General features: G+C 46.7%; 1 protein-coding gene across 1 annotated transcript in view; it reads left to right on the top strand.

Moving 5' to 3' along the window:
* Foxk2 (forkhead box K2) overlaps nt 1-18,935 on the top strand; it is a gene marked incomplete at its 5' end in the record, with an annotated part of 46,736 nt that continues 27,801 nt past the window's right edge. Inside the window, 1 exon segment of the mRNA XM_005407499.2 lies at nt 1-295. Coding sequence (XP_005407556.2) covers nt 1-295 — 295 coding nt within the window.

Below are 18,935 nucleotides of genomic sequence, written 5' to 3'. Positions count from 1 at the left end.
GGCTCGAGGGCCGCGAGTTCGAGTACCTCATGAAGAAGCGCTCGGTAACCATTGGGCGCAACTCGTCGCAGGGCTCGGTGGACGTGAGCATGGGCCATTCGAGCTTCATCTCTCGGCGCCACCTGGAGATCTTCACGCCCCCGGGCGGCGGCCATGGCGCGGCGACCCCGGAGCCCGCGCAGCCCCGGCCCGACACGGGCGGCGATTTCTACCTGCGCTGCCTCGGCAAGAACGGCGTGTTCGTGGACGGCGTGTTCCAGCGGCGCGGGGCGCCCCCGCTGCAGCTGCCGCGCGTGTGAGTGGTGGGTGGGGGCTGCGGCCTGGATGAGGGTCCGACCTGGACCCGCCACCAGACCTCGACCTGGACTCCAACCCTGATCCGCATCCATCACCACCACCGGATAACGACCCCGACCCCGACCCCGACCCCGGCCCCGACCCCGGCCCCAGCCCCGACCCACACCCACCACCACCCCAGATCCCGACCCGGACCCCGACCCCGACCCACACTCACCCCCACCACCAGATCCCTACTCGGGTCCCTATCGCGACCCCGATCCGCACACACCGCCAGCTCTAGATCCAGACCAGGACCCCGACATCGACCCCGATCCACACTCCGTCATCACCGAATTCCGACCCCGATCCGTACGCTCCACCACCACTAGATCCAGATCTCCGACCCTGGTCCGGACCCACAAACAGGACCCACTATCCACGAGCAGAGGAAGACCCACAACCGTACCCCAACCGCGACCCAGACTGGAGGTTCTAGGCCACATCCCTCACCACTCTACCTGCCCACTCCAGCCTTGTCGGTCCTACACGTTGACGCACAGGCAGACCAGGACCCGCACTCACGACCCTCCCAATGTGCGACTCCTTGCCCAGTCTGACACAGGCACATCCCTGTCCGCACCCACGGGTCTCCCTGCCTGGCAAGGCCTTCCTCTGTGTATGCAATCAAGGTTTTCTGTGCGTCTTGGGAGTTTGCATATTTTGTTCGTAATCAGCAGGTAGGTAGGTTCCAAGGGAATTGTTAGTTGCATGCAGTGAAGAAGTGGCCAAAACGGAAAGTGCCTTCCTGACAGAGGAGTGCTGCCTCGTTAGTATTGACACATTTTCAGCAACAAATATTCCCAGAATGCAGTGTGCTAAACACAGGAGCTTCTTTTCCCACTGTTTTTGGTCGCCTAAAAATTAAAAGTTCAAGCATTTTTAAGTCCATACTCTCAAACATAAAGTTTTGGGAAAATGGATACTTTCAACATAAGTTTTTTTAGAACAGCAGCGGCAATTGGTTCTTTAAAAATTATTACAAGGTTATGTGGAGCTTGACCAGGTCTCAGGAGAATGTCAATCCATGCTACAAAACAATTGAGCTTGGTTCTATGGTTTGATGAAGTTAACCTTTTTTTTTTTTGCTTGGAAAACAAACTTGCTCTCTAGGAAATGCTAATTATTCCTTAGGGGCTCGTTTCTGGATCATTGCAAGTACAGCTTTTGTCCACAAACTGGAATTTTTTAAAAACTACTTTCAGTTATTGGAGATGCTGGTAGAAGCTGGGCTTTTTAAAATACTGTGTGTGCGCTAGCGTGATGCTGTTGCTTAGATAGCTTTGGAAAGGTGTACTGGCTTACTCCGTAATTCTTAATAGCAGCTCTTTCTTCCTTACTTTTCTTTTTCTATTGTTTTTTTGAGACAGGATCTCACTATATATTTCAGGCTTGCCTTGAACTGACTGTGTAGTCCAGACTGGTCTGGAACTCACTGTCTTCCTCCTACCTCAGTCTCCTGAGTGACTTTTCTTCCTTTTTGGAGGCAGTGGATGTGCCAAAACCCAGTGTGGACCTACTGCCAACAGCTACCCCTTAGTTTGGCAGTTTGTGTTTTCTTTTATCTCTCTTTCTCTTGTGAAAATGTTGATGTCATAGTAAAGGAAATCAAATACTCTGAAGCTTTAGGGGTTTTTTAAAAAATTCTCTTTTTACTCTTCAGTAACTTGTATTGAATTCTACACATGCCAACATACCAAGCATGGAAGTAAATTGACCTTTCAGCAAGGGAGCAGAATTTAGAGTTTGAGAAGGAAGAGATGAGTAGGAAGGGAAGTGAGGTGGGCCTGGCTTTGGGTTTGGGAGCTGCTCCCCAAGCTGCTACCTTTAAGGAGGCATCATTTGCAAGATTTTGGTGTAGGTTGGTAACACAGTTTAAGGGAATAAACTGTAAAGATAATTGTTACTAGTGGAATGAGGTTTTTTTGATACTGTTTTTTGGCTGTACTAGGGATTGAACCCAGGGTTACTGAGCTACTATAGTCCTTTTTTATTTTTTATTTTGAGACAGATTCTCACCAAGTTGCCCACGCTGGGTTTGAGCTTGTAATCCTCCTGGCTGAGCGCCCTGAGTAGCTAGGATTACAGCTATGTGCTGGTGTATGAAGCTGGAGAATTATTTTATATATATAAAATTTTTTTTTCTTTTTTTCTTTTTCTTTTGGAGACAAGTTCTCCCTATGTAGTTCATTCAGGCTGGCCTTGAGCTCACTATGTAGTCTCGGCTGGCCTCGAACTCAGTCCTCCTGCCTCAGCCTCCTCAGTGCTGGGATTACAGGTGTGCACCACCATGCTGGGCCTGAAGAATTTTTTGCAAAGTCTTTTTTCTTGAATTTAAGCTTAGTGTTTAGGTTAATGTTACAAGTTCTTTTTGAGTTAAATTAAGTTTAAGAGATAGTTTGGAGCAATTATTCAGAGATCGTAATATTCTTAATGTTTGTTTTAGATGTGTCTGTTGAATTGAAAATCACTGTACAATAGAGAAAAACATGACAACCTCTGGTCTCTTATTTGAACCACTATGATTTTATTCCAATTTCAACTTTAAAATTAATTTACATTTTATAGTTTGTATTAAAAATTCACAGAGTTTAGAAGACTAGAAAGTGCAGTACTTTAGGCTGTAAATGTGGCTTATCATTTTGTTGAAATAACGAAATAATGTATCAGTTTGGTGTATAAGGGAAGACCATGGTCCTGGGTGTAGGGGATGTGATAGACAGCTGTGGTAAGAGTAGGTACAGGGCCTCCTCTGCGTAATCGGTGAGTCCCATTGGAGTGGGCATGAGTGGGGCTCATTACGCTCATGAGCACCTGGGCTTTCCCAGAAAACAAGTGATTCCACAAGTCCTTGCTTCTCAGCCAAGGCTGCAGGGCCAAGTAATTTTCCTCTCTGAGGTGCCAGGACTTACTGGAAGCACACGTGTTCCTGGGACTGGAGTCTGGGAGGTGCCCCAGGCCTTCTGAAAGTGGGCAGGTGGAGGTCTCCTGACAAGTGTGACTGGCCAATCACCAGGCACCAGAGAAGGCAGAATGCAGGCTGGAAGGGGCCTTGGGGCAGGTTGTGGAGCACGGGAGTAGGTTTGCCTGGCCCAGTAAGCGGTATTTTCCTTTTGTCTGAAAGAATGCAGGATATTCTCTTAGAGGACGGTGTCTTTGAAGCCCAGGTCTGGTGCTGAGACTAGTAAAGTGTTCTAGGAATATGAATTGGGCAGAAATGCTTAGGTTGTTTGTTGTTATTCCTGTTGCCGTGGTGGTAAACAAAGTATTATATATAAATGAAAATAAGCAACTTTCTAATACTCCTTTATACTTTGAAAATGTCCAGTGAGCTTGTTACATTTTGACCAGCAAGGTCCTACAATATCTAACAGCCAAATGTAAATAGAACAGTTTGAATCTACTGTTGCCCCAAACTGTTGAACTTGCAAAACTGAAGTTGTATTTATTAGAAAAGTGGCCCCGTTCCTATGCCAGATTGCCTGCCCGCCTGTGGTTGTGTCTAGTGATGAAAGCAACACTTCTATCTTACGGAGCACATTTGAATAGGCGTAGACTGGTAGTGCAACGCAGGAAGGCCCACTAGTTAAGTTAGAGGCAGTGTCTTCTGGGTGAGTCCTGGGAAGAGGTTGCAGCCAGTGGGTGGCATCTGGAGATTTCTGGGTGATTGGAAGGTGCTCCCAGTAACTGGGACCTACTCAGTGGCACATACCATTGCTCGGTCCACCACTGAGATTCATATGCCCTCAGCCTCTGATTTAGCGTGCTGCAGTTAAACAAGCTTTGTCCACCAAGGAGCCCCCCAGTCCCAGTTCAGAAAGCAGGAAATAAGAAAGGGTGTGGGCATGGGGCTGGGGGCAGCGCAGGAGACCAGCCCTCCAGGGAGCCTTTGAATCACCCCCCATGGGGCTGGGAGGGAGTGAACAGAGGGTGGGCTGTGTGGGGCAGGGCATTGTGAGGAGAGCAGAGGTGAAATTCAGGTTCAGAGTAGGAACCCCACTGACCATCAGGCTGAAGACTGGCAGCGGGTGTGGCAGGAGGACGAAGTTCCAGTGTGGAAAGACCCACCAAGCAGAGCTGGGCAGAGCAGTCTGGTAAGGTTTTTCTTAGCAGGGTGTTTTCCTAGCAAGGGCTGTGAGGTTGGCTGAAAGGATCTGAGACTCTTGAAGAGCCAGGGTGCTGGACCCCACTGACTGGCAGTGTTGGGTATACTTTGGTATACTTTGCATAGTGCTCTACCTGCAGATTGGTTGCCTTTCATGACTGCTGTGATACATTTTCATCACTGGGTTGTGAAGGTTGGAACATGGAGCTAGCTACTTTATTGTAACAGTTACTCTTATAGCTGGGCTAGGTCTTCTTTTTTGCCTTGTCTTTTTCCTAGTCCTTTTGTTGGTAAGACTTGGCTTACTCATTTTAATGTTTATTTAATGAGTATTTTAGGATTTTTTTTTTTTGGAGACAGGGTCCTGCTGTGTAGTTTAGGCTGGCCTTGAACTCATGGGTGATCCTCCTGTCTTGCCCTCCCAAGTGCTGAGATTACAGGTATGTGCCACCATGCCCAGCAGGATGTTTTAGATTTAAATAATTTTAGTGCCTAACCTATTCTGGGAAACCTGTATAATCTGGTGGTCGTTTGTGTGCCTCCTGACTTACGGCCAGGACAGGCTCTGGACAGATGTAAGCCACATTCCAGTCTGCCAGTTGGCCTCTATGGATTCTGGTTCTTTTGTGTCTGATGATGGTAAGTGTCCCCACGTATAACACAGTTGCATCTCTGTGTCCCTGTTGGACACGAGGACTGCATCTGTTTTGTCTACCACGGTCCTCAGCTTATACCATGAGGCTCCAGCGCAGAGCTGAGGGTCACCCCCTTCTCAGCCTTACTTCCCCCTGGTGCAAGGAAGAGGGAAAGTGGGGAACAAGTGAAATGCAGTGTGCTGTGTGTGGTTTGACTGGGGGGCTACTTGCTGATTACATTCTGTGTACTGTTTTTTAAACTTTTTAAACACTGAAGTGTAGTAAGCCATATGTCTTTGAAATTTAGGCCATAACTTGTTTGTGGGGGGCAGGCACTGAGAGCCTGAAGGAGCCATTGAGAGCCATAGGCTTTGAGTGTCACCTGGTCCTGGCTCTGTGCACACCACTGCCGGGGACCCAGGCTGGATCCGTGTGGAGTCAGCCCCCAGACCAGCCTTGCCGCAGCACCTGCTGCTGTCAGGCTCAGGAGCTAGACTGTCCTTGTTGTCACAGCACTTTCTCATCTGATCCTTCATTATCCTGTGCTCTAATCCAGCTTCACACTTGACTTGCTCTCTTGCTGGTCCCCCAGGACTGGGTCCAGGCCCCATACTTTCTTGTAGCCCCTGAAAGTGGCGCACTTGGCCATCACTCGACCCATAGCTGAGGTGCATGTACCGTCAGCCTCTGCTGTAGTCTGCTGTTGTTTAAACAGTCTTGGTCAGGTGCTGACCCTGGAGGGAGGGTGCTGGTCTGACATGGCTCCCCTGTTCCCTGCTTCCCAGCATTGCTGGTGCTCTCTAGATCCCCGGGTGTGGAAGCACAGCCCAGGGCCATGCATACTTCATGGAAATGTTCCAGGAGATAGCAGCAAATTTCCTCATTGTGGAAAGACAACAATTGCTTTGGTGAGGAGAAAGGTGTTTCTTTTTTTCTTTTTTAATGAAGAAAAGAGCATTTCTATAATAAAGCTTTTAACCAAAGCAGTTAACATTTTGGATAGTATTCTTAGCTGTTTTACTTTTTTTTGAACCGGGAATCAAACTCACAGACTTGTGCTTGCCAGGCAGGCGCTTGTGCCACTGAGCTATACTCCTGTCCCCCTGTTCTACATTTTTTTTTGTGGTTCTTTTTTTCTTTACGTTGGGTTTCTGGAGCATTTCATAACGTACTAAGTGGTAACAGTATAGTGTAGCCGGGCGTGGTGGCTCACTCCTGTCATCCCAGCACTCCTATAATCCCAGCACTCGGGGGGCACTGAAGCAGGAGGATCGTTGTGAGTTCAAGGCCAGCCTCGGCTACAAAGTGAGCTCAAGGCCAGTCTGAACTGTCTGGCGAGACCGTCTCAAAAAGACCCATCTCAAAAAAACCCGTCTCAAAAAGACGGAAAAAAAAAAAGTAACAGTGTATAGGAAGTCAGCTTCCAGTGCTACCTCCTAAGGAGGAATTTTTCAGTTTGCTAATGAAGTACACATGCAAAGGCACATTGCAGGCTCACACATTGCTATTTCTGTGAGCTGAGCAGGCTTTAAGCCCTGTAACTAGGCATGCCTGTTGTCTTGCCAGGACACAGTGGTGTGGGGAGATGCACTGCACTTAGCCTGAGAAGTGCCACCTTTGCTGCATGCATTGGTTTGTCAGGTGTGGGTGTCATGGATCTGGGCTGCTTTGATGGGCACTGGGGAGGTCTGCTGAGGGTTCCCTGGCAACTTAGTGGATGCCTCTTACCAATTTGCAGTCAGATAGTGTGCCTGCTTTGAAGTGAGAGGCCCTGAGGCGCTGCAGCATTCCCACCAGGGTTCCTCCCTGCCTTCCAGCTGATGTGTTTCCTGGGCATCAGCCAGGAGGGCAGAGTGTGGGGTGTTGCTGGAGACCCGGCAGCACACAGTACCTCCGACAGCAGTGCTGCCCCAGGTTGGCTCCCTGGGGAGGGGAGGCCGTGGAGGTGGCACAGCTGGACAGCACCCTCGGCTCAGTCAGTGGCAAGTTCTGATAGGTCATACAGGTGGTGTCTGCTCAGAATCCCAGCTCTAGCACAGCATTTATGGCCTTTTTGAAGAAGAGCCTGCAAATGGAGAGGCCCAGGAATGAGTCAGCGAAGCCTCAAGGCAGTAGGAGCTGATCTTGGAATGTGTTCTCCTGTTGCACTGATTGACCTTAGGCTGGAAACATTGGTGGTTATGGAGAGAAAGACATGAGGTTAAAATGGTTTTAGGAGCTGGGTATGGTGGCGCACACCTGTGATGCTAGCACTTAGGAGGCTGAGGCAGGAGGGTTGCAGCAAATTGAAGACCAGCCTAGGCTACATGGTGAGTTTAGGTCCAGCTCTAACTACATAGACACTGCCTCAAAAACCAAAAATAAGTAAATATAATAAAAATGATTTTAGTGTTTTAGGAATGACAACTCAGTGACCATTTGTGTTTGTTGTCCCCTGCCGTTGGTTTGACTAGTCCTGCAAACCCTGGTTATGGTGGGTGTGATGACCTCTGGGGCCATTGAAGCTGTGTCCTCTTGGCTGCTGTCCAGTGCTCTGGGTACTGTAGGTGGGGCTGGGGAGCAAGGTCCCTGTGGGCTTCTGCATGTGGGCTGCATGGCAGGTGCTGGGGCACTATGTACCCGCTGCCCACCAGGCTCCTGTCTGCAGCGACAGGACAGGTGGGCTGCAAGCGCCCAGCCTTGGTCCTCTTCTGTAGGCAGTTGCTACTGCTGCTCCTGGTGACACCTGCTACCTGGAACACTGAATGTCTCAATGTTGTGCCCAAGGGTATGATGCATTTCTGTTCAGTCACTGCTATGGAGCTTCTGACATTTTGCTGTATTTTTTTTTTTTTTCTTTTTGAGATGGGGTTTCGCTGTGCAGTTCAGGCTGGCCTTGAACTGGAGATGATCTTCCTGCTTACTCATTATTCTGTGAGTGGTTCTGAATTTGTTTTAAACAGTGGAGGCTGTTGGAGATAGGGCATTGTATGCTAGCTTGACTCAGTGCTTACTCATCCTTTTGATTGTAGTCCTGAAGGTAGAACTTGGGGTCTTGTAAATGTTAGGTGAGTACTTGACCACTGAGCTGCATCCCAGCCCTAGCATTCACTCTTTTTGTTATTTTGAGACCAGATCTAGCTATGTAGTCCAGGCTGCCCTTGAACTCTTGGTCCTCCTGCATCAGCCTCCTGACTGCTGGATTCACTCAATAGCCTGATTGGCTGCATAAGCTTCTGTCTGGTGGCTGTGAAATGACTTTTTTTGTTTTTGTTGGATGTTTGGATTAACTTTTTTTGGCTATTGTAAACAGTACTGTAATTGAGTATAAATTTTTAGGGTCTTAGAAATGATATTCCTGTGACAAATGTATATCTCCATTTTTAAATCTCTGCGTTCTATAAAAGACAGCAGGGTGTGCATAGCACTGTCGCTTGTTTTACAGGAAGAAGAGCCCCAGCCCCAGCAGCTGTTCTCACTGTCACCAGGCTCTCATCAGGAGGCTTGGGTGCACATGATGCGGCAGTGCCTCTGCCCGAGCGATGCCACGTCCCCTGTGGTGTAGCGATTTGTGGAGTGGAAAACCTGCCAAACGAGGATGCTTGTTTCCAGCCAGGCCCTCCCTGAAGCCCCTGATGCCATGTTGGGCCAGGCTAGAGGCTCGTCTGCCACAAAGCCAGGGAAGATGAATCTCGCAGGGCCACCGGAGCACCCTTTCAGTTCTTTCCTCTTTCCCTGGCCAACTATGGTGGAGAATGTTGTGCGTGTTCAGAGCCAAGAGGAGATGAAGTTTGTTCTGAAGTAGAGAACTTGGCGTAAGGGTGGGAGGGACAGATAGAAGAGGATTGAAGCTTTTACAGCCATAAGGTGACATATTTGGAGGGGGGGATGCTGAAGATGGGACCTAGGGTCTTGCACATGGTACGAAGCACTCAGCCCTGAGCTACACTCTTAGCCCTTTTCTTTTTTCTTTTGAGACAGGGGCTCATTGTATTGCTCTGGCTGGCCTTGAATTTGTGATCCTCTTGGCTCACTGGGATTTCAGGTGGGCCTCACCATGCTCGGCTTCTCTTGTGCATCTGACCCAGACTCTTTTAAGTGGTTTATAGGACTCAATTATAAAGGTGAGAGTTACTTGTTCCCAGTTATATAAGTAGCTGGTGTTTATCCTAGAAAATTTAGAAAGAATAGAAGAAAAAGTGTTTATATGTACATATTAATATTTTATTTTCTTGGTGGTGGAGATTGAACCCAAGACCTTTTATTTGCTAAGCACATATTCTGCCACTGAGCTCTACTCTTAACCCACACTTCTAATGAATATTTTTTTGTTTTGTTTTCTGGTACCAGGAATCGAACTCAGAACCTTGCGCTTGCCAGGCAGGCACTGTGCCGCTGAGCTAAATCCCCAGCCCTTCTAATGAATATTTTTAAAATACATGTTTTTCAGTATTCTTTCTGTCTGTCTGCCTACCAGTCTATCTGTCCATCTTTCTATCCATCCTGCAGTACTAGGGATTAAACCTAGGGCCTTCACACCAGGCTGTATTCTCCAGCCCTTAGAGAAGTTTTCCCTAAATTGCCCAGGCTGAGTTTGAGCTTTTGGTCTTCCTCCCTTAGCCTCCTGATTACAAGTGTACATAATCACATTGGTGTTTGTTTGTTTGTGACAGAGTCTCACTGTAGTTTGAGCTAGCCTTGAACTCACTTTGTAGCCCAAGCTGGCTTCAAACTCACAGGGATCTTCCTGCTTCAGCCTCCCTATTGAGGGCAGGGCTTATAAGCATGTGCCACCATACCCAACTCTTTTTGGTTATTTTAAAAGACTAATTAATAGAGGTTTTTGGTTTAGAAACTGGGAAAACAAGCTAGACAGGCCACAAAGTACCTACACAAAGTACCTACCCTCAGGCCAGCTGAGTGTAGTGGCACCTGCCTGTAAGCCTGCTATTGAGGAGGCTGATGCATGAGAATCTTAATTTGAGGCCAGCCTGAGCCATTTAATGAGATCTTGTCTCACACACACAGAAAAAGGACCGTTGATGTTGTTCAGTGGTAGAGTGCATGTAGCATGCGTGAGGCCCTGGGTTCAATTCCCAGCACCCACCTATCCCTTTTCTTAGTCCAGAGCAGAGTAGGCATTACCTGGGTGGAACACTGCCTTATGATCTGTGCTATGGAACCTTGTGTCATCTCTATCAACTGTCAGCACTGGAAACGAACACTTGTTACTGAGATCTCCTTCCAGCCTTGTTTTTGGTGCCGGGATCAAACCCAGAGCTTCACACATGTTAAGTACATGCTATACTACTGAGATACGCACACGCACACACACCCTAGCCCATTGTACTTTATTTGGGACACTTGATTTTAAGAGAAAGAAATGCATTTTGAGAAAATACACTTCATTTGAGAGTGGATGTATTTACAGAGTTTGTCTTGGTACAGGTAAAATTCAGCCAGATTACCACATCTCTCATTTCTAAAACTGGAAATTCAGGGCTTCATAAGGGCACTTGTGGTTTCAGACCCTGTCTACATCTTTGTTTTGCAGCACGGGAGGGCAGTATGCTCCAAGCTCTCCACCATTTCCACAAAGGCAGGAAATGTGTGCTGTGTTTTGTTGGTTTGTTTTGGTTTAACACTCACCTGAACAGAGCATTTAACTTCACCTGTGATTCCTGCTATTCTAGGGTTTCTAGTGTGGCTATTTCCTCTATGCAGGTGAGGAAAACTGACTGGTTAGCTACTTTTTAGACCAATCTGTCCATTGGTAAGGATCTGGAAACTAAGGTCTACTGACCTTAGAAAAAAATCCCTGCTGTGTGTGCATAGGCAGTGTGCACTGGTACTTGGACAGTCTCCTCTGGTTCCTCCTTTCTTGTGTTCTGGAATGCCTGCCCTTTGAGGCTGAGCATTGGGTGTTCCTGACAAATTCCATCCTCTAAGTGGGAGATGAAGAGGTTGCTGAGCTGGTATGTTTACACACATAGTTACAGATGTAAGATTTTCTGTCAGTTTGCTATCTTTGAATGTATACCCTTGTCTTACTAAGAAATCAAGAGAACTTTCTTTGAGGCAGCGTCTTGCTATGTATCCCAGGCTGGCCCCATACACATGATGATTTTCCTGCCGCAGGCTCCTGAGTGCTGGGATTACAGATGTACACCACTATGCCCTGCAGAGAGATCTATTTTTATTTTTTTATGTACTTAATTTTTTTCTTTTAAATAGAAAAAACAAAATTTCAAAACAAGATAATAGGGTAACAGTGGTTAATACATTGCGTATTGGGACCAGGGGTTTACCTCAGTGGCACGGTGCCTGCCTGGCAAGCATGAGGTCCTGAGTTTGATTCCCAATTCCAAAAATAAAATAAAATGCATTGCATATTGTTATCTTTAAATTAGTTACTCAGAATACAAGATACTGACATTTAATTGTCCAAACAGAGCTGGGGATATAGCTCAGTGGCACAGTGGCTGCCTGGTAAGCTCAAGGTCCTGAGTTGGATTCTTGGTAACCCCCCCCCCAATTATGCAAACAATATTAGCACAAACCAATGGACTAAGAAATTAGTAGTATAACTATCTTTTATATGTATATATATTTTTTTTCACATTTTTTGCTTTTCTCTCTTTTGAGAGACCTATTTTTATTTATTTATTTATTTATTTATTTATGGTTTTTTGGTTTTTCTCTGGTACCAGGAACCGAACTCACGACCTTGCGCTTGCCAGGCAGGCACTTTGCCACTGAGCTAAATCCCCAGCCCCTTAAAATATATACATTCTGGGTTTGTTTTTTGAGGATTTTTTGTTTGTTTGTTTGTTTGTTTGTTTTTGGTCCTGGATGGAATTCCCTTAAGAAATGCAACAAGTAAGCCTAATAAAGTTTCCGAAACAGCTGATACGTGATTGTGGACATTTTGTAAAACTACTTCTTATGAGAGTGTATTTCTGTTAGTATCTGAGTTTTGAAAACAATTTAAGACTAAATTGTAGGATGCAAACGAGTTTAAAAATTCTTATAAAGGAAATAAAAGAGGACTCACTGGATTTGCCAGCCAAGCCTGTCTCAAGCAGGAAGAGGGTTCAGGTTCCTCCTGTTGATTGGCGATTCCTCCTGGATTTAAGAGGAATATGCGGTTGGGTTGGGGGGATTAAGGTAAGTTATGTATGTGTACTAATTCCCCATGACAAGTGCACTCTTTATGTGCTGAAGATGTATTAATAAAAGTCACAGATGATCCTGCCCTTGCTGTGGGAGGGGAGGACTTTCAGGGCAGCCCGAGACTCTGCTCAGCAGTCCACACCATGATGTGCTCTTGGTGGATTTTCTGTGGAGACCCCACTTCTGTGCCCACATACTTGGGCCAGCTTGTGGGTTTGGGTGATGGAGCCAGGGGCTCCTACTCCTGACATGAGCAGATCCCAGAGAGGCTGCTTAAAAAGTGGGCCCTCTAGCTAGGGTCCAGTGCTGCCTTTGTGTATTCAGTGGGGCCTTAGATACAGGAGAAGCTACCAGAGGCCAGGATTAAGGCCAGTGGGAGTGGGCTTTTGTACTCTGTCTTCTGTCATGGGAGGTGGGTCCCGACACAGGCCCATGGGACTGGACTCCTTCCCACAGGGAAGGTGTTTGAGTGGTTCAGGGGTCCCTGGGTTGACAGGTGGGGCATGGCTAGCTCTGGGATGTGTTTAGGAGGCCAGAGATGGGTTGCTTTCCTTGGAAAATACCACAGAAAATAATGAGGTGCTATCTTGTGCTGTCTGGTTGATGTGTAGGTGGGTTTCCCAGCTTGCTCAGGCATTTATAGCTGTTGGAGAACTAGAGGTTAGAGATTGTGGAGTGACTGCCTTTCACTCCCATCTTGTTCCTCTTATGACCTCTTGTCTGGTGTGTGAGGCAAGTGTGCAGGTGTTCATTGAACTGTAGGGGATACCCTGAAAGCCTTTTCATTGAGCCTCTTTCATTGCCCAGCTTATCCACACTAGTGGCCGAACATGTACAGTTCTTCCCCTAAAACTGCGCCTTGTGTTTCTTCTGGGGAAGGTGCTCTGGTCCTGTACCTGCCCTTATACTTGAACTGATGCTGCTCATCCTCTTCATCTCCCGGGTACTGTTTCCTCTATTTGTGTGCCAGCCCCATGCTACTACCTGATCTACCACTCCAGCAGGACCAGCCTAGAGAGTTATTGCCAAATCTCGTCGCTGTCTCAAAATAAAAAATAGAACTGGGCATGGTGCCATGTGCCTGTAATCTCAGCACCCTGAGAGGCTGAGGGAGGAGGATCCCAGGTTAGCTCAGATGAGCTATATAACAGTTCAGGGACATCCTAATCTCAAAAAATAAAAAAGAAGGCCCAGGATTCAACCCAAAATTTGCCCCCAGGAAAGGCTAGGGGAGGGTGCTTCCACAGCATGTTAGTCCCAGTGTTCAGTGATGCCAGTGTACATATGGCCAGAAGGGCCTCTTGTCACAGGTCATCTCATGTGGGCTTCCTGTTAATACTGTCTTATTTATATTTTCTAAATCCATTTCCCAAGTATTTGGAAATAAAAAGTAAATAAAACTGGACCTACTATCAGAATATTCAAAATGTCTAGACAAACATGACTACCTAGCATCACACAAAAACAAATTTTTTTTTTTTTTTTAAGTGCTGGAGATTGAACCCAGTATACATGCTAGACATGCAGTCTGCTACTGAGTTATATCCCAGCTCTTCAAATTTTACTATGAGAAAAGATCTCACAGTCTGGTCTCCTGTATCAGCTTCCTGAGCAGCTTAAACTACAGACATGCACCACCATGCCTGGTTAAAATTGTTTTGTAGAGCAGTTTTAGGTTCATGGTAAAGTTGAGTGGGAAATAGAGACTACCCTTATACCTCCCCCAGTTCCTGAGGATCTGATGGAGCCCATTAACTGAGGTTCTGCTTGTAGGGAGGCAGCAGTTTAGAACTTCAGTGCTGCGTGATTCCTTTTGTGGGGCTGGCACTTGGAGGAGCTGGAACACAGTGCCACCTGCGTGAGTAGTGTCCTGAGGTCCGTCTCTGCGTGCTCACTTGTTTTTGTTGAATGGCTCTAGGTTCTGTGCCATAGGCACTGGAGCTGGAGTAGTACAGTAGGGAGGATACTGGAAGGAGCCATGCATTTTCCCCCAATTCTTTGGCTTTTAAATTTGTGACATGTGCATTAGTAATAACAAAAGTACTAATTGATGGTCTGTTCTGTGTATGTGCTGCCGAAGCAAGCACTGATGGTCTGTTCTGGACAGGAATTAATGGATCTTCTTTTCTGGGTTAGCGTCCAGTTTGCTCCTTACATCAGAATATTTCTGTAGAAATTCAGAGGGAAGTGGCCCCACCCAGAACAGAGTATGCACAGACCCTGCCTGAAACTCGTGACCCGCAGGACCAGAAGTAGGTGGGCTGTAGAGAGGTGGACAGTGTGTGTGCCATGCGGGACCCTGCTGTGGTACATTGAGCTCCAAGGTGGCACACAGTCTGTCATGACGCAGATCTGCATCTTGGCTAAGTGGGGTAATTAGAGACTATAATTAACTCCTCTTTAGTTCCTGCAGAATTGGCTGCCAAGTGATTTGAGGTCAGATTTTTTTGGAGGTTCTTGCTTCTTTGGATGTGGACCACAAGCTGTGGACCTAGCAAGGCACAGAGGCCACTTAAGGCAAGTCACCTAGAAGGGTGGGAAGGGTTCTGTGCTGAAGACAGCACCCTCATATGTCTCCAGCAGCCTCTGCAGTGCACTGCATCTGTCTGCTTCCAGTATCCTGTCCTCCTGAGAGCAGCTGTGGTCCATCCAGGGCCTGTGAGTGACCCCCCTCCCCAGCCTGCCTGTTTCTCTGAATTTACAGGCTTATGTAGCTCCCTCACCTACTTAAGCATCTCTCAATCTGTCTTGCCAGTAGCTCTTGGCTTAGACCCTTGAGTAGCCTCTGGTCACACCACTCTCCATTGCTGCAGTTACTGCTCAGTGTGGTCCACACACTGAGAAGTGCACAGATCCCAAGTAAGGGCTAAGAAAACCCACCCAGGAGTCCTATCTGTCAGGACACCCTGCATCCTCACATCCAACCCCTGCAGGCCCCTCCCAGGCGGTGCCCCATTCAAACTGCTGTCACGAATTCTGAACCACAAATTGGATTTCCTTGGTTTTGAACATGAGGTATGCGGACTCATATAGAATGTATGAGTGGAGGAAGGTGTTCGCTTTTCACTGTAGAGTATGTATGTGAGATTAGTCTGTATTCTCATTGCTCAATTTAGAATTGAATATAGTATGCTATGATGAATGTGATTGTTATGTGTATCTAAAATGTACCAATAAAATCTAATGAAAAAAATACAGTGTGATGCGATACTCTGCTATAGATGGACATGTGAAATAGTTTTATTTAGAGCTATTGTGTATAATGCTGTTACGAATATTCTTGTAGATTTTTAAGTTGTGAGGCTTCATTGAAAAATTCATTGGAATTCTTATAGGTGTTTTCGTGAGCACACACATTTCTGTTGAGTGCACTCTTTGACACTGCAGTGCCTGCTTGGTGTGCACCATTCAGCTCCTGTGGTCACAGCTGAGGAGGGAGAGGCTTCGTGTACTTGACATCAGTGCCAGGGAGGTAGGTAGAGTTCAGGGTGCTTCATGTCTTATCAGCATTTAGCATTCTCTCCCTTTGGTTTTAAGTATTCTAGCAGATATCGTGGCTTTACTTTGCATTTCTCTGCTAATGATGTTGAGGAGCTTTTCATGTGCTTATTCAACCCTGGTGTGTGAAGACGTCTTCAGATTCCACATGTTCCCCCTGTGTGCACACGGTGTAAATGCTGTGGGGATGTAAGAAGTCTGGGTGCATGTGCTGTCATGCATTCCTGCAGGTGCCTGAGTGTGATGGAGGGTGGTCTTGTTAGGTGCCTGCGAATGAAATGCTTTACCCTGAAGTCAAACATGTGCAAGAACTCTCCATGAGTAATGTAGTAATTACCTCTCTTACTGTGTAGTATGTATTTTTGTCAGCCTTATTAACTGTTAAAAAGTGAAGTCCCAAATATTATACAGTAGATCCCTGATGTAAGTATGAGTTCCATTCCGCGAAAACATTCATAAGACTGATTCGTTCTTAAGTCCAACAAAGTGAGTCTTACATACCTTTGGCTGTGTAAAGCATAAAAAAATACTTCACATCACTGCTTTTCCTCTTGCTTCTGGACATCCTCGTCTTTGACTGGACACTGTACTACTGCACACTGTCACGCTGTGTCCAGTAAGCACACAGCAGCACAGCTGTGACAATGTCTGGCAGACATGTGAACTGCTTTGAGATTAGTTCATGGTCTGTTCCAATCTGTGAAAGTTTACAGTTTGAATGGTCAGAAATTGGGGGCTTATTGTACTCCTTTTGCTTAGAATCTTTCAGATAGAAGAGAAGTGACATTTTCTCCAGTACCTCAGTCTCCACAGTAGGTACGTGCACCTTTGAAAGAGGTCAAGGTGATCTTTTAGAGTCCAGGAAAAAAATATTTCTGGTTATTTTTTTGACCGTTTGGTTTGGTTGCCTTTTGTGTGTGCACATGCGCTTGTATGTGTGTGTTAGTTATTGAGGATTGAACTAAGAACCTTTACACAGGCTACATTCCCTGCCCTTTGGAGGGGGGCAGTGTCTTGCAACATATTTCAGGCTGGCCTTGAATTCACTATGCAGTCCAGGCCGGCCTTGGTGTCACAGTGACCCTCCCACCTCAGCTCCAGAGTTATGGGATTACAGGTATGTCCTACCATGACTAGCTCTTTATTTTATACAGTATTTAGAGATAGGGTCTTACTAGATCGCTGAGTTGCCTAGACCAGGCTGAAACTTACGATTATCTTGCCTCAGCCTCCCAGAGTGCTGGGATGATAGGCCCGCACCATGACAATGGACAACAAACTTTTTCTGAGGTATACTTTACCCAGAACTAAGCAATCCTGTGTAGGGGAAACCTTTTAAAGGCCTTGATAGCCAAACTCCAGTTTAAATAGTAATCTGCAGTGCCACCTCTCCTGGTACAATAATTGTATGTTTTCCAGGATTTCACATATATTATAGTGAAGAAGAGCATACTGTTTGGTTTGGCTTTGTTGTTGTTACGAGACAGAGTCTTGCTGTGTAGTTCAGGCTGGCCTTGAGCTCACTATGTAGCCCATGGAATTCACAGTGAACCTCCTGCCCCACCATGCCCAGTTGTTTTGGCATCTTCTAACATGTTGATTTTGAGGTTTGTCTGTTACTTGTGTAGGCAGCTCTCACTTTGTGCTCACTGAGTGACATTTGAGTGCTGTTCTTTTGCATAGATGTACTACCATTTATATGTCCATTTGTCTGCTGCCAGAGGCCTGGGCAGCTTCTAATCTGGGATGTCTTTTTTTTTTTTTTTTGGTTTTTCTCCGGTACCAGGAACCGAACTCATGACCTTGTGCTTGCCAGGCAGGTGCTTTTGCCGCTGAGCTAAATCCCCAGCCCCTGGGATGTCTTGAACCATGCTGCCACCAACAGCTGTGTGTGACTGTGTGCATTGCTGTGCCCCCTTCACACAGGTCACACATGGCTGAGTGTGCCAGAGTAGTGTGGCTGCCCAGGTGGTCAGTGCCTATTTTCTTTACAGAAAACCAGCTCCTCCCTTCCTCCAGGCCTCTTGCCCTGCCAGCCTTGTTAGTACAGGAGCAGTTATGTGGGTGAGGCGTCCTTATTGGATATTTGCGTATCTTCTTTAGTAAAGGTCTGTTGCACCACTTTTAACAATCTTGCTGATTTCTAGCAAGCTGTCTACCACTGGGCTATGCCCCTGTCCCAGCGCCAGCCCTGCTTTGAGACAGGGTCTCACTGAGTTGCTCAGGCTGGCCTCAAATTTGCAATCTTGGAGCCATAGTGTCCCAAGTAGCTGGGGTCACAGGTATTGCAACCACACTCAGTGCTTCTGATTTTTAAGTCCTTAATGTATATTTTTTTTCCTTAATGTATCTTTTTTTTTCCTTAATGTATCTTAAACATAAGTCCTTTGTGAGGAAAGCATGTTGTGAATGTTTTCCTCCATTCTGTTCCAAATACACACCTATTTATGTATATGTGTATATGTGTGTGTTCATAATGAATCCTGCTTAATTTCACCTAGAGGTGAATAGTTGGAAGCTCTTGCAGATGGGCTTGTTTGTTTTGTGGTACTGAGCATTGAACCTAGGGAATGCTGCACTTTGTTACAGACCCCCTTTTGAGCTAGTTTCTCACTATATGGCCCAGGTTGGCCTCGAACTTGCAGTAATCCACCTGCCTCAGCCTCCCGAGTAGTTGGGAGTACAGGCATGTGTACCATGTCCATTGTGTGGTTTATTTTTTATTTTCCCAAACTGTTGTATTGCTAAGTAAGTGCTGTATTTGACAATAATTGTAACATATGTACTTTAAGACAACACTCATCTGGCAGCCTCCTTCAGGGAGGAGTGGTACAGCCCTACCCGGGCCAGATCGGGGCTACCTCTTGCCGACTTTCTTCTGGGGCTAGCCTGGACTGCAAGGAAATGACTACTGCACTCTGGGCCGGGACAGGCTTGGCCTCAGCTCCCTCAACAGTGTCCATAGGCACTGGGTGAGGAGCAGTCTGCACGTCACTGATGGGCCTGGTTAATCACAGGCTTAACATAGAGCCCACTGCAGATATAGGGAAGCGGGCAAATGGGTCCTTCAGAAGTCCTTGTCTGGCATGTGCCTTCCTTAGGGCTGGAAGGAAGAAGAACTTCACAAGGGGCAGAGGCAGAACTGCTTGTGATGTGACTCCTGCATTAGCATGCTCCTTCAGACAGTGCCCTATTGATGCCCAGGGCAC

Source organism: Chinchilla lanigera, unplaced genomic scaffold (genome assembly GCF_000276665.1).
Source record: "Chinchilla lanigera isolate Chin_1 unplaced genomic scaffold, ChiLan1.0 scaffold00105, whole genome shotgun sequence".
NCBI lineage: Eukaryota > Metazoa > Chordata > Mammalia > Rodentia > Chinchillidae > Chinchilla > Chinchilla lanigera.
The sequence above is the reverse complement of the archived record's forward strand: the minus strand, read 5'-3'. Positions and strand labels throughout refer to the sequence as shown.